Consider the following 14729-nt stretch of genomic DNA (forward strand, 5'->3'; position numbering starts at 1 on the left):
CTCTGCCGGCGTCGCCCTCCATCGAGCGTCACTCATATTAATGAGTCGCAAAGGGCAGCCATTCCTCTTTCTCTCACTCCGACGTTGGCTCAGACGGACGGCCTGGTGCTGGATAATAACATCTGTCATAATAACCCCCCCCCCCCCCCCCACCCCGAAAATATGTTTTCATGGATGAGATGGGCCCCCAGATGAAAAAATTAAACAATTAATAATTATATATTTGATCAAATAATTTGTTTGTAATATGAATGTACATAAATGAAGTATTTATCGATATTGTTCACATGCAGGATTAAAGACGTATGCATAAAATAAAAGACGAACGGTATGTCGAATTAGCTGTCCTTACTGGACAGCTAATTAGATATCGCCTAATCAACTAGGCGTGGGTAATAGATGGAGACCTATAGAGTATTCTATTCTAGGATAGAATCTCCCTCTGCAATCAGCACTGATCACAGACGACCAGACGAGCGCTCACTAACCAGAGCTCCCTCACGGAGACCAGAAAGAATTCTAAGAAAAACCTTCTGATTGTGAGATGGAATCCAAGAATTATGTAAATAATTATTTGGAATGGTTTACCCCTGCAGCAGGTAAAATCCGAATGTGAACACATCCACTCCCGTTATCAATCCAACAAACAGATGAATGATTGACTCACTGATCGATGATTGACTCTGAAATGTTACTTTCTGTTTGTCATCTTGTGTACCGATGACTACGTTCAAACATCCAGAACATCCTGTTCTGATACAGCTACAGAAGCCGCTATCTGTCCTGTTTTGACTCGATGAAGACAGGTTTATAACACACTAGTGTACTATGTTTGCATACAAAAACGTCTAGTGCTCAAACTCAAAGTGATGGATGATTTTCAAAACATGAGAAATTAATCTGAACACGCAAAATGAATATGAATAGTCTGCTTATCTAAATAGCTCTGAAGGAGTTTGGGGGTTCATGACCAAAGGAACCACAAGAGGGCGCAGTGAGCAAGAATAGTAAAGCATTCATTCGATCGGCAGAGATTCCTTCATCTATCATTGTTGGGTGCTCCAGATTTCCATTTGCTTCAGGTCAATTAATATTATTGATAAATTGAGTCCAAATAGGCCTACTGACCGGGTCACCTCGTCTGTAGCCTACTTTATTTGACCCTACGTTACCCAACAACTTCCTTTTTTCATTGGATCATTGCGTTGCCCTGGAAAACTAAAAGGACCAATATACAAAACGAACTATGATTAACATGAGGCATAAACCATTATTATAACAATTGTTCCACACCACTTGGTGTAGGATACTAAAAACAGCACCGATAAGTTGTTGCTGTGACTCCGGTTGTGCGCTCATGGAAAAATAACAAATGTAATTTCCTTTCATTGTTCAAAGGTCATTTTAATACACCAACACACCAACACATCCAAGCTCAGCTCTGTGCGGGTGTGCGCTCGGGTTCTGCGCGTCGCAGGGCTCCGTGGAGGCGCGCCGCGTTGGGAGCCGAGAGCGCGCGGCCGAGACGCGCAGAGGAGACGCGCGTAGCGGAGGAGACCCGCAGACTTGAAGGCTTCATCTCCCCGTCACTTCACGGAGACACCGAGACCCGCCGCACCGTCCGGGACCCGTCGCACCGTCTGACAACAGAGCAGGTCCGACTCCGGGCTTTGGCGCACAATGGAAAGTTTAACCCAACGTACTTTGATTGAAATTCCTCAATGAAATTATTCTTCAATTAATTCCTGAAGTAACTCTGGAGACCAAAATGGATTTCGATTTTTTTTTGCCATCGTGTAAAAAGTCCTTGAAGAAAGTTGAGTATGCCTCCTTAATGTAAGGCTCCTTTAGGCTCCGTTAGACTCTTCAGATCACAGTCACTAGTCCTCCAGCTATGGACCCCCTCTACGACCCCACGGACGCCCCGTTGCTGGACCGGAACGGGACCAACGCCTCGGACACCAACGGCACGGCGGACGGGAACCAGTTCGTCCAGCCGGTGTGGCGGATCGTCCTCTGGGGTCTGGCCTACAGCTGCATCGTCCTGGTGTCCGTGGTGGGCAACCTCATCGTCATCTGGATCATCATGGCGCACAAGCGCATGAGGACCGTCACCAACTATTTCCTGCTGAACCTGGCGTTCACCGAGGCGTCCATGTCGGCCTTCAACACGGTCATCAACTTCACGTACGCGGTGCACAACGACTGGTACTACGGGCTGGTCTATTGCCGCTTCCACAACTTCTTCCCCGTGGCCGCCGTGTTCGCCAGCATCTACTCCATGACGGCCATAGCGCTGGACAGGCGAGTGGATCAGTTAAATTACATTAGATTAAATTACATTTAAATTAAATTAAATTTTATTTGTCTAGCCCTTAATCACAGGTGTCTCAAAGGTCTTAACAGGCCCCATATGTATAAGACCCCCCTGACCCAAGCCCCCAGAGGGCAAGAAAAAACTTCCTTAATTAGCAAGGAAGAAATCTAGAGAAGAAACACAGAGTGGGGGATCCCTCCTTCCAGGGATGATGAGGAGTGCAGTGGGTGCCATAGTTGAGATACATACTTAAATGAATACATGCAGGCAAAACATTTTAAATCGGTGATGGGGTGCTGGCCGGTTAACCGTAAGGATGGTCCAGGCATCCAGTCGCAGTCACCGCAACAAGCTAGAACAGACTGAATAATGAATTCAATCAAACTAGATATACAACTATGCACAGCCCACCTCAAAAATAACTTTGAATTTGAATTAACAGCTGTGGTTGTACCTGTATATTGTGGTAATAATTATTATTCTATTATTCTATTATTATTAAATTTTGAGCAGAACAATTGTGACCGATTTAATTTCTCCTGGGATTAATAAAGTATTCTCATCACCTGTCACTGTGCGGCCAAACGAATGTGAATAACACGAACACCGTGTAGAGTTTGGGGCGACGAACCGTCCACGCTCGATAAATCAGTGGTTATTAATTATTATTATTCATGTGTATGACCAAGCCTTGTTGAATATGTATGAATATGGAACGGGCAAAGGCCTATTCTGTTCTGTTTATCACTCTGAGTTTAATTGAGATAGGATGCGTCTATGGGGGGGTTATTTACATGCTTCAGCACCCTCCTCTTCCTCTGTACCTGTGTGTGGGTGAGTGTGAGTATGTGTGTGCGTGTGAGTATCTGTGTGTGTCTCTGTGTGCATGCGTGTATGGGTGTGTGTGAGTATGTGTGTGCGTGTGTGGGTGCGTGTGTGTGTCTGGGTGCTTGTGAGTATGTGTGTGTGTGGGTGCGTGTGTGTGTGTCTGTTTATGTGTAAGAGAAATGTATGAGATAGAGATAATGTCTTTTTGTGCGGTGTGTCAGAGTTTGTGCGGTTGCGTGAGAGTTTATATGTGTGCATGTGTGTGGGTGAGTGTGAGTATGTGCCCGTGTGTGTGTATGTGTGTGCATTCGTGTGTGTGTGTGTGTGCCCGTGTTTGAGAGAAAGAGTATGAGATAGAGATAATGTGTTTTTGCGTGGTGTGTCAGAGAATATATGCACTTGTGATAGTTTATATGTGTGTGCGTGTGTGTATGTGTGGGAGAGACAAAAATCTTAATTGTGTGTGTGTGTTTGTGTGTATGTCTGAAATGTCTGTGCGAGAGAGAGTGTGTGTGCGCACGTCATTTCTGACATGTCATAATTGTAAAAAATACTCTTAATACCCGTGTAAAATGAATCAAGTCCTGCGTCCTGCATCATCAAAGTCCCTGAGATTTAATCACCTTAATTTACTTAGACATGAAGAGCATGAGCATAAACTCACCTTAGGGGAACAGGTGGGGACGAGGGGACAGTCTGTTCACATCTGACCCACTCACCACTCTGCCTGTCCTACGCAAACACACACACACACACACACACACACACACACACACACACACTCACTCACCACTCTCACTCTCTTACACAAACACACACACTCTCTCTCACACACACACACTCACCACTCTCGCTCTCTTACACAAACACATACTCTCACACACGCACACACATACACACACACACACACACTCCCCACTCTCGCTCTCTTACACACGCACACACACTCTCTCACACACACACACACACTCACCACTCTCACTCTCTTACACAAACACATACTCTCACACACGCACACACACACACACACACACACTCCCCACTCTCGCTCTCTTACACACGCACACACAAACTCTCTCTCACTCACACACACACACACACACACACACACACTCACTCACCTTTCTCGCTCTCTTACTAACACACACACACTCTCTCTCGCACTAACACACGCTCCTCACGCACACACATTATACCCTTTCTCTCTCTCTCCCCCCCCCCCCTCCACCCCCCCCCCCCCCCCCCCCGCCCCCGATGCCGCGGTGCAGGACTGCTTTAAGGAGCCGTCGGTAAATTATGCTGTCAGAGTCGCTGCATGCACATGGCTCAGAACAATGGCATGATGCCCGCCCCCCCCCCCCCCCCCCCCGCCGGCTGTAGATAAGACTATCTTCTATAATACAATATCATCTTAATGAGACGTGCGGTCCCCACCAAGCCTTTCATCTCAGAGGCGCAGAGGGAGTGCGATGAGGAGATGAGAAACACGTCATAACAGGAGATGGGAGGAGAGATATATGGATCATGTGTGATTGATGGAGCCCTGAATCAGGCCCTGGATGTGCTTTAGTGACACTGTGGGACCGCATCTATGTACGCCATGATTGAACTGGAAATACATTCCGTTTATGGCGCTGAATGCGATGCTCTCATCATGAAATAATGGTTAATCTGTACAAAGAAGTACAGGCAATACTCGGATCGCTCTTCTGAACCATGTGGGAGACCACAGAAAATGTGATGGCAAACCCTTGTCTGGACAAACCACCTCTCTCAGGACAGGACGTCATGCTCAGAGCCCTGAGAGAGGCCATGCACACTCAAACAGGAGTGGGATTCCACAAGAAACATTAAGTCCCATGAAGTTGATAAATGTCTCTCAGAGCTATTTCTTTATGGACCCAATACCTTTGATAGGTATTATCATCGTACACGTTGTAGGAGCACCCAGGGCGGCACCCACAGTATAAAACACGTGTCAGAGAGATGATTTCTAAAGGGGTTCCAGTGGGCCACCCGTCTCTCTACTACTTTGGAACAATCAAATGGTGGGCGTGCATGTGGCTCAGGAGGTAGAGGTAGAGTGGCTTGGCTGGTAACCAGAAGGTTGCTAGTTCGATCCCCGGCTCCACCTCCAGCTAGTGTCAAGTCGTCACACCTCAGCCTGACTGCTCCTGACAAGCTGGCTGTCGCCTTGCGTGGTGGACTCCGCCGTCGGTGTGTGAATGTGTGTGTGAATGGTTGACTGTTAGGCTCTATTGTAAAGCGCTGTGAGTGGCCGCTGGTTAGGAAAGCGCCGCGTAAATGAAGTCCATTTACCAGCCTGCGTGTCTCGGAGATGACAGGGCCTGCGTCAGCCGCCCGTCTCCTGAAAGGCTTCGGTTGCGCTGCCGCCATCGTACGTCACGTTGCTCCCAATCTGCGCCTCCCATCAGCGACCAGGGAGTTGGGGGGGAGGCTGGGGGAGCAATCACTCATTCACTGCCATGAAGCCCGCGTCTCAGGCCTGACTCTGCGTCACGCGGTAATTTCTTGTCTCGGGGTGAAATGAAAATGGACGAGGACTGGGGGGGGGGTGATGGCTCCTTGCTAATGGCTAGGAGGCGGTGAGGAATCAATCGCTACCCCTCTTCTCACGACGCTGTGGATCAGTTGAAGTGAAGCCCCCGGACGTGTGGGAGGGGGAGGGGCATATAGATATGTGCTCCTCTCACACCGAAGAGCTCACGGCTCTGGCTGGAGGCCATTTCTGTACCTTGGGGCCCACCTCTCCTCCCTCTCCCTCCCTCTGCTTCTGTCCCTGCGGACCACTCTCGTCCCTCTCTGGGGCCTCACAGAGCCCTCCTGTGGGGCCTCACAGGGCCCTCAGTGGGGAGGGCCCTCCCTTGAAAACACATTGAATTGCATAAATATTGAAACATTCTTTATGAGATCCACTGGATCCGTAAGCATTCACCCCCCCCTCCTGTCCAGTATAGTGTATTATACTGTCTAGTATAGTGTATTATACTGTCCAGTATAGTGTATTATACTGTCTAGTATAGTGTATTATACTGTCTAGTATAGTGTATTATACTGTCTAGTATAGTGTATTATACTGTCTAGTATAGTGTATTATACTGTCCAGTATAGTGTATTATACTGTCTAGTATAGTGTATTATACTGTCTAGTATAGTGTATTATACTGTCCAGTATAGTGTATTATACTGTCCTGTATTGTGTATTATACTGTCTTGTATTGTGTATTATACTGTCTAGTATAGTGTATTATACTGTCTAGTATAGTGTATTATACTGTCTTGTATTGTGTATTATACTGTCTAGTATAGTGTATTATACTGTCCAGTATAGTGTATTATACTGTCTTGTATTGTGTATTATACTGTCTAGTATAGTGTATTATACTGTCTAGTATAGTGTATTATACTGTCTAGTATAGTGTATTATACTGTCTAGTATAGTGTATTATACTTTGTACTGTCTAGTCTGGTCCTCTCTAGTGCAGTCCTGCCTGGTGACAGACAGTCATGGAGTTGACAGGTGGTGGTGGTGTGGTGGTGTGGGAGACAGCTGAAAGTCTCACCAGGACCCTCTGTCCTCCATTCAGAGGATTGATTTCTTACACACATACACCCTGCCCCTGCGGGGGGAGGGGGGAGGAAGTTTCCGAGAGCAGCAGCGGCCCCCCGCTGGGTTCAGGACCCCTGCAGCAGATGCTTCTCAAGTCACCTTAGCACCCTCCCGTCCTCGTGATCCTCCTGGAAGACGAGGACAGGAAGGAGTCGACGTTCCACCCTCACAGCCCCTCACAAAGAAGCTCTAAAAAAAGACCTGGGAGGTTTCGCGCCACTGACACAAACTGATACTTTATTCTGTTGGCACCTAATGGGGTTTTCTCCTTTCGCTAGCCGGGACCCAGAATCCTCTACTCTCCTCTTACCTCCTCTCCTCTGTTCTCCTCCTCCTTTCCTCTCCTCTGCTCTCCTTTTTCCTCCTCTCCTCTGCTCTCCTCTTTCCTCCTCTCCTCTGTTCTCCTTTCCTCTCCCCTCCTCTCCTCTCCCCTGTTCTCCTTTCCTCTCCCCTCCTCTCCTCTCCTCTGTTCTCCTCTCCCCTCCTCTCCCCTCGTCTCCTCTCCTCTGTTCTCCTTTCCTCTCCTCTCCTCTCCTCTCCTCTCCTCTCCTCTCCTCTCCGTCTCCCTCTGGGCTGGAGGATCGCGAGTGCATCCGCCCATTTCAGGAGAGCCAGGGCCCCTGAAAGCCGATGATGAAGGGAATCATGGACTGAGGAGGGTCTATTAACGGAGGGCTGCGTCATCGCAGCTGCAGCGGGGACAGATGTGACGTGAGGGGTCAAAGGTCAACCGTGTGTTGATGTTAATCTGACGGGTTAGGACTGATGATCCCTTGATTTCAAGCTACAGCTCACCATCCAAGTCAAACTAACATGGCCTTATTTACTGTAGACTTGGTAACAGCTGTTTTAGAGAAAGAACACTAGCACTAAGAACAGCACTAGTAACAGCACTAGTAACAGCACTAGTAACAGTACTAGTAACAGCACTAGTAACAGTACTAGTATCAGCACTAGTAACAGCACTAAGAACAGCACTAGTAACAGCACTAGTAACAGCACTAGTAACAGTACTAGTTACAGCACTAAGAACAGCACTAGTAACAGCACTAGTTACAGCACTAAGAACAGCACTAGTAACAGTACTAGTAACAGTACTAGTAACAGCACTAGTAACAGCACTAGTAACAGTACTAGTTACAGCACTAAGAACAGCACTAGTAACAGTACTAGTAACAGTACTAGTAACAGCACTAGTAACAGCACTAGTAACAGTACTAGTTACAGCACTAAGAACAGCACTAGTAACAGTACTAGTAACAGTACTAGTAACAGCACTAGTAACAGCACTAGTAACAGCACTAGTAACAGTACTAGTAACAGCACTAGTAACAGTACTAGTATCAGCACTAGTATCAGCACTAGTAACAGTACTAGTTACAGCACTAGTAACAGCACTAGTAACAGCACTAGTAACAGCACTAGTAACAGTACTAGTTACAGCACTAGTAACAGCACTAGTAACAGCACTAGTAACAGCACTAGCCATAGTACAACAGATGTCTCAGAGGGTCCAATCAGGGGGGGTTTCCTTTAAATGCTGCTGCTTTGGAATTTCAATTTTGAAAGCAATTCTCCTGTTGAACAACACCGCTCTCTCTCCCCGAGGCCGAGTAAAGAAATCACGCTTATGATCCGATTACTGGAAACCGGCTCGCAAATGTGATTTGGAGGAAAAATGAAGGATAGATAAAGAAAGGGAGCTGGGGCCGGTTGGAGGCTCGGGAGGGGGGCCTCACCGCTGGGGCGCTGCTTTAATCACAGAGGCGGTCCCTCAGGGAGACGGTCACCATGGAGATGGTCCCCATGGAGACGGTCCCTCAGGGAGACGGTCCCCATGGAGACGGCCCCTCAGGGAGACGGTCACCATGGAGACGGTCCCCATGGAGACGGTTGGACACCGAGCTCTTCCCGGTTTGCCCTGCAGGCTGAGCTGCTGTTGGTTGGATCTGAGAGTCTCTCCATGACACCAATTTCACCTTCTGTGAGGATGGGGGCGGCTTCCCTAGGCTGACACCCACTCTGAAGATGGCCCCCTGCTGGGAGAGGAGTCGGGCGAAGGAGGTGGAGCTGGAGGGCGAAGGGGGTGGAGCTGGAGGGCGAAGGGGGTGGAGCTGGAGGGCGAAGGGGGTGGAGCTGGAGGGCGAAGGGGGTGGAGCTGGAGGGCGGAAGCGTGTGTGTCTCCCAGGGCGGAGGCACTCAGTGGAGGAACTCGGGGCTCCGATGTGAGGCGTAAAATGAAAGGAAATGGAGAGTGCAGCGGTGCAACGCCCCTGGAAATGAAATACCTCCCATCAATAACAGCCGATAATAGGATGGATACATACGTACCACGCAGCCAATCACAGCAGGAGAAATAGAGGGGTTCCCATGTTGCGATGGTACGGTTAAGAGAGCGAGCGAGAGAGAGAGAGAGTGTAATGGAATGTAATGCTTGAATGAGCTTTGCATAGACTCAATATTGGTGTTATTTATCTTTTGAAGGATAATAATAATAATAAGTAATAATAAGTAATGTGTCAATTGTAATTGCATCGTTTGTTTGAAACCAACCGTGCAGTGCAGCACCCACGCCAAACAATCTAGTTTTACTGGTCCCAGTAAGCAAGGAATACCATCAACAAGAGTTTGGTGGTTCAAGTTAAACACTGCAGTGCATTATGGGTATGTATCTTGGCCATCAGTCACTGGCCGTGATTGACAAAACAATCAAGGATTTTAAGAGGGCTGGTTTGTTGCCGTCCAACAGAAGGTCTAGTTCTGATGTGGCATTGACACCTGACCATGGGGGCTTCTCATCTCTGAGCTGACAAGAAGTAATTGACTAGATTAGAAGATAATTAATTGAGACACTGAGGGGAGAATGGGTGGCTAAACAGATCATATTGACTATGAGGCTGTATGTTCATGTTCCCCTGTGGAGTATGGGTGAAGACAATCACTACAGACCACTATTAAGGTGGAGCTGAATAAAGCTCTGTTAAACCTTGCCCATCACTGTGAAAACATAGTTCCAGGGTGAGTGTTACGACCTGCAGGGAAGTGTGTTCATGGTTACAGCTCACTAACCCCCCCCCCCCCCCCCCCCCACCTTGTTGACGGCGCGATTACGGGCTGGCGGAGTTGTTGACGGGGTGGGAGGGGGGGGTATTATCTATAACAGAAAATGGGCAAATAACACCATGGATGAAAGAGGAAAGGAGATCTGACAAAACAAGGCTTGAACCAGCCAGATCAACTTAAAACAGTAAACTCCCCAAACAAAGCCTACCAGATCTCAAATGGACACCAAACTTAAAGTGGTAGAAGAGAGAGAGACTGCGAGTGGACCCTCTCTGATATAGCTCATTGGTCAGGCTAATCATCGTCAGCACGGACACCGGTTCTCTCTCCACCAGCTCTCTGGAGTGAAGATAGATTAGACCGGAGCCAGGACAGTGACGAAGCAAACACTTTAATCAAGTCTTTAATAGTGGTTGATAGAATTAATGGGCCCAATAAACAGCGACGGTTGTTTCAAAGGCAATATGAAGTGTCTGGAATGAAAGAGTGAACACCATTCAGCAAAGTATCCCTCTCTGCATTTTTCTAAAATAACACCAACTCGCAGTAAGATTACTCTATTATTTTCTCTATTTTCCATTTCCCATCATCCTCTGTTTGTCGTATTCAGTGTGTCTGTTTACTATGTAAAACAGTTGGCATAACATATGGCATAACATATCTTGTAGAAAGAAACCCCTCAAATAAACGAAATGTTTGACAAATTCATTATGCCTTACATCTCGTTAGTTTCATAGACACTGCGGGCTGCTTAGGCTGGTCCTTTGGGGACAGCCTGCATCAATTAAGAAACCTTCCAATGCCTTCCTAAAATGGTGCAGAATCTCAGCTAATCTTAGCTAATTAGGATGTTTCCGATTTACTATTGAATTAACAGTCGTACGCCAAAATTTGACCGATTTTTTTCCACCTATTTATAAAGCTTTGTCGCGATAGAGACGCAGCCGTCGCATGAATAGCAAAGCACCAAACCAAACTAAACGCTGTGCCAGACGGGATCCTCTTCCTCCTCTGAAAGCAAATGAACCAAACTTCTAAATTAAAAAAGAGGACAATGTTTTAAAGTGTTACTGCTGTGATTGTTCGCATGAATACGATGATGAAGAATGAGGGTGAGAAAGAGCTCGGCATTATGGGTTATCATTCATAACAGACCTCTTCACATTGCAGTTTTGTGTAATACAAAAACTATGATTCCATCCTCAACCAAAGAGCTTCAGAAAATGTATTTTTTTTCCTTACAGGGATGGATTTGTTTCCTTACAGGGATGGAATAGGTGATGAACTGAAGAAGTATATTTCAAAAGAAGTCAAAAAATATATACAACTATCCAAGTCATGAAAAAGTTACTTCTCAGATGATCTTTGATGGACACCTGTGTATCCTTTTATCCTTTTTTTATGGACACAGATGACAAAACCTGCCTTGAGGCGACAATAGTGCCTTCGGCATGTGACTCAGCATGTCAATTTTCAAATCAATTCTATTTTGAGTGTTTCATCACAGCTACAATCTAAAAGGGCTTCACAGACCCACTCTGGACCAGACCCCATAACACTCAGCCCTTGGAAAGACAAGGAAAAGCTTTTCTTGGACCACAGCCGAGCTTAGCAATAGGCTCCAAAACAGGGTTAAATGCACGGCTGGTCCGGCCCGTCAGGTCTTGATAGTCCGTCACTAACCTCCGTGCGCTCTCCCCTGCAGGTACATGGCCATCATCCACCCACTGCAGCAGAGGATGTCAGCCACAGAGACCAAGGTGGTGGTGGGGGTGATCTGGGTGCTGGCCCTGCTGCTGGCCTTCCCGCAGTACTACTACTCCAACACCATCGCACTCCCCGGACGTGTGGTCTGCTACATCGACTGGCCCGAGTACACGCTCTGCGACTTCAAAAAGATGTGAGCCGTTTCACTCCTGCCTCGTTCTCTCTCTCTCCCTGCCTGCTCCCTGACCCCTCTCCCTGGCGAGAGGACGTGTAAAATGCATGTTGTTAATTGCCTTGTGATGGAAGGTGGGCGGGAAGGACAGGGTTTGTGTCGGGGGAGACTGGCGGAGAGTGTGAGTGGGGAGGAGAGGAAGTGTTGTTGTGAATTTCAGGCACATCACAAGAGTGTTTCTTTTTGAAGAGACTAAGGACCATAGGCAATACAACTTTTGAGCCTTTCTTTGGAGACCCTGGCCGAAAATCGGCCATTCCAAATTGTCTTCTTCTGACAATCACATTTTTTTTTCCTTTTTGATAGTTCGAAGACTTTCATTTTTTCATTTGCACACAATCTCTTATATGGAGCCCCTCTAGGGGTCACATGATAGAAAAGAAACCTTTATGTGTAAATACGTGCTCTTGGATTCCCAATCTGTGCACACGGTTTTATAAAACCAGCACAGCAGGGATTCCCCATGAGGCATTGTGACGGCGAACGAAAAATCGGATTCAGACCGACATCTATACAGTATGAATGTAGCAACAATATGTAGTTGAAATATGATATATTATTATTATATATATATATTATATACTCTTGGTTGAGTTTACAGACATACAAAAATTGGAAAACAGTGGTTGGAGCTGCTTTTTGTCATGCTGCAAATCTCTATAAAGATAAACACTACATTCAGTCATTCATACTGTATATATCTGAGTCAGATATGTGTTCGCCGTTACAATACTTAATGGGGAATCCCTGCTGTGTAGAAAATAACAAATTTGAGGGAACTGATTTAGAAAACCGTGTGCACGGATTGGGAACACAAGATTGGGAACACACAGATTTATTTGTTTTAAAGAAAGCATTGAAGTGCGACGCAAGCGCCATCTGTGCGTAAGTTACCACCATAGCTTATTTGCAACTCTTCAAAGTTGTAAAAACATGCAGGGATGCAGAACCATTAATAAAAGCACCTGTGTCGACTCCCCAGTCATTTGATGCAGTAGTATCAAGTCAATCTTAAGCGTTATCATTTATAGGAGGATCTCTTGACGCTTGGTCGGGCCATGAAAGAATAGTGGCTGCGATACACTTTCTTGCAATAAATGTCCTTGGGCCCGCTCAGTCCGGTGCCGCCTGCAGTAAACAGCCTCGACAACCATGGGTTTGTACCAAACATAAAAGATGATGAAATACTACTCCAATAGGATCCAAAGAAAGCTCACTGTTCATCAGACCAGTGCCGGTGTAGGCGCATCAGGAAAAGTAACTAGCCTGGAGCTCTAGTCTGTGGTTCTAAGCTTTAGAGTTACTGCCCTTGATCAAAAAGTGAGGCTTCCCTGGATTCTAAACAAATCGCTGCCTTTAGTTTTTCCTCCCAGCAGCCAAACGCCATAAATCCCATGCTTTTCCTCTCGAGTAAGGGCAAACAGGGCAAAGATGAGACAAAGAATGTTTCCTTTCATGCCTTCTTCAAGTTAATTTATACACACAAGCCACAGAATGGATGCCTTTAGCGAGAGGAAGTAACCTTGAGGGTCCCTCGTACAATCTAAACAGTGCTTCAGTCAGGACGCAGGCCTAGCATCTGCTCAGCCTAGCTCAACACAAGCTTAATCATCCTCCACGGGGTTAAAAGGAAAGTCAACATGGACGTACCTTAAGAAAATTTCATTTTCATTTCCCTAATGGCCGCCAGATGCGTTGCAGAAAGACTCTATTTGCATGGAAGTCGTTTGAGGCAAACATGCCCATTTCCTTCCACTTTGAGCGCCTCAATTAAGACTTCCTGTCCTCCTCTAATGCAGACAGGCAGTGAATGGCGATTCAGACTTAAATAGTATTCCGTCATTGTTTTCAGTTTGATTAGCCATGGCAACAGCATACATGTTTATGTGTAGTGTAAATGTTACATTTACATTGTATATTTAGCAGTTTTTTTGAATTTATAAGTAATAGATCTAATAATCTGTGGCTTAAGTCACTCCCCAGAGATCAATGAAGCACCTGTTCTACCAAGGACCACGGAACATTATCAACAGGGTCAGATGGGTCAGCCACACAAGGATCAAATGGCTGTACTTTCACCTTCCTAGCCTTCCTAGACAGTGGCGATTCTAGACCGGTTTGAATGGGGGGGCCGAGATGGGGCCGACTTTTCTGTTAGAGGGGCACGAACGAAATTGATTGTTGACGGGGGGGGGGGGGGGGGGGGGGGGGGGATCGTGGACGACCGCTATTGCGAGCGCGATTGTTGATGGGGGGGGGGGGGGGGGTCCGTATTGCGAGTGCGATTGTTGGCGGGGGGGGGGGATCGCGGACGAGCGCTATTGCGGGCACGATTGTTGATGGGGGGGGTTGGCTTGTTTGGGGGGGCCACAGGGGGGGCCGGACTCAAAGTTAATAAGTAATCTAAAGTTGGATTTATGAGAATACTAAAACACAACCACAGAGATCTCTGTCGCTCCGTCGCTGCGTGACAGAAGCTCTGCGACTGTAGCTTCCTGTCCCAGCAGGGAGTCGTGGCAGAGAGAAGACAGGAGACGAGCCGCGGCAGAACAATACGGTGCCGTGGGTCCACGAGGAACCCAGAGAAACCCCTGCTGGGCCCAACACACCTGCTAAGTGGCTCTAGCTGCTAGGGCGAAGATAACACAGGAGACACACACACACACACACACAATGCATCTCTTTTATGATCGCTAAGCAACTGTTGCAGAGCACTGAGGACACAAACGGTGGTACACAAGACCCACAGACACAGTCGTAAATATAAAACACACACATTCCTACGCAGAACAACAGACATAGTTCCAATAACGACTCTCTCTGTGTTCATCTCCCCGCTCATCAAACCTGTGTCTACCCCCGCTGCCAGGCAGGATATTGCCCCCACCCACCACCTCCCCCGCCTACCGCCATAGACCGAGTCGGCAAGCAAGGAAACGTCACTTCCGGTC

The 14729-nt window shown here is 47.1% G+C and overlaps 1 protein-coding gene across 1 annotated transcript in view; it reads left to right on the forward strand.

The window, feature by feature from the left end:
- The first annotated feature begins 1388 nt into the window (after window positions 1-1388).
- The window catches only part of tacr1a (tachykinin receptor 1a), a 32503-nt gene continuing 19162 nt past the window's right edge, over window positions 1389-14729 (forward strand). The window contains exons 1-2 of the mRNA XM_084468421.1: window positions 1389-2304; window positions 11545-11739. Of these exons, the coding sequence (XP_084324547.1) occupies window positions 1895-2304; window positions 11545-11739 (605 nt within the window). The 5' untranslated portion in view covers window positions 1389-1894. The remainder of the gene's footprint in view (window positions 2305-11544; window positions 11740-14729) is intronic.

Source organism: Micromesistius poutassou (assembly GCF_964030765.1).
Source record: "Micromesistius poutassou genome assembly, chromosome: 5".
Taxonomy (NCBI): domain Eukaryota; kingdom Metazoa; phylum Chordata; class Actinopteri; order Gadiformes; family Gadidae; genus Micromesistius; species Micromesistius poutassou.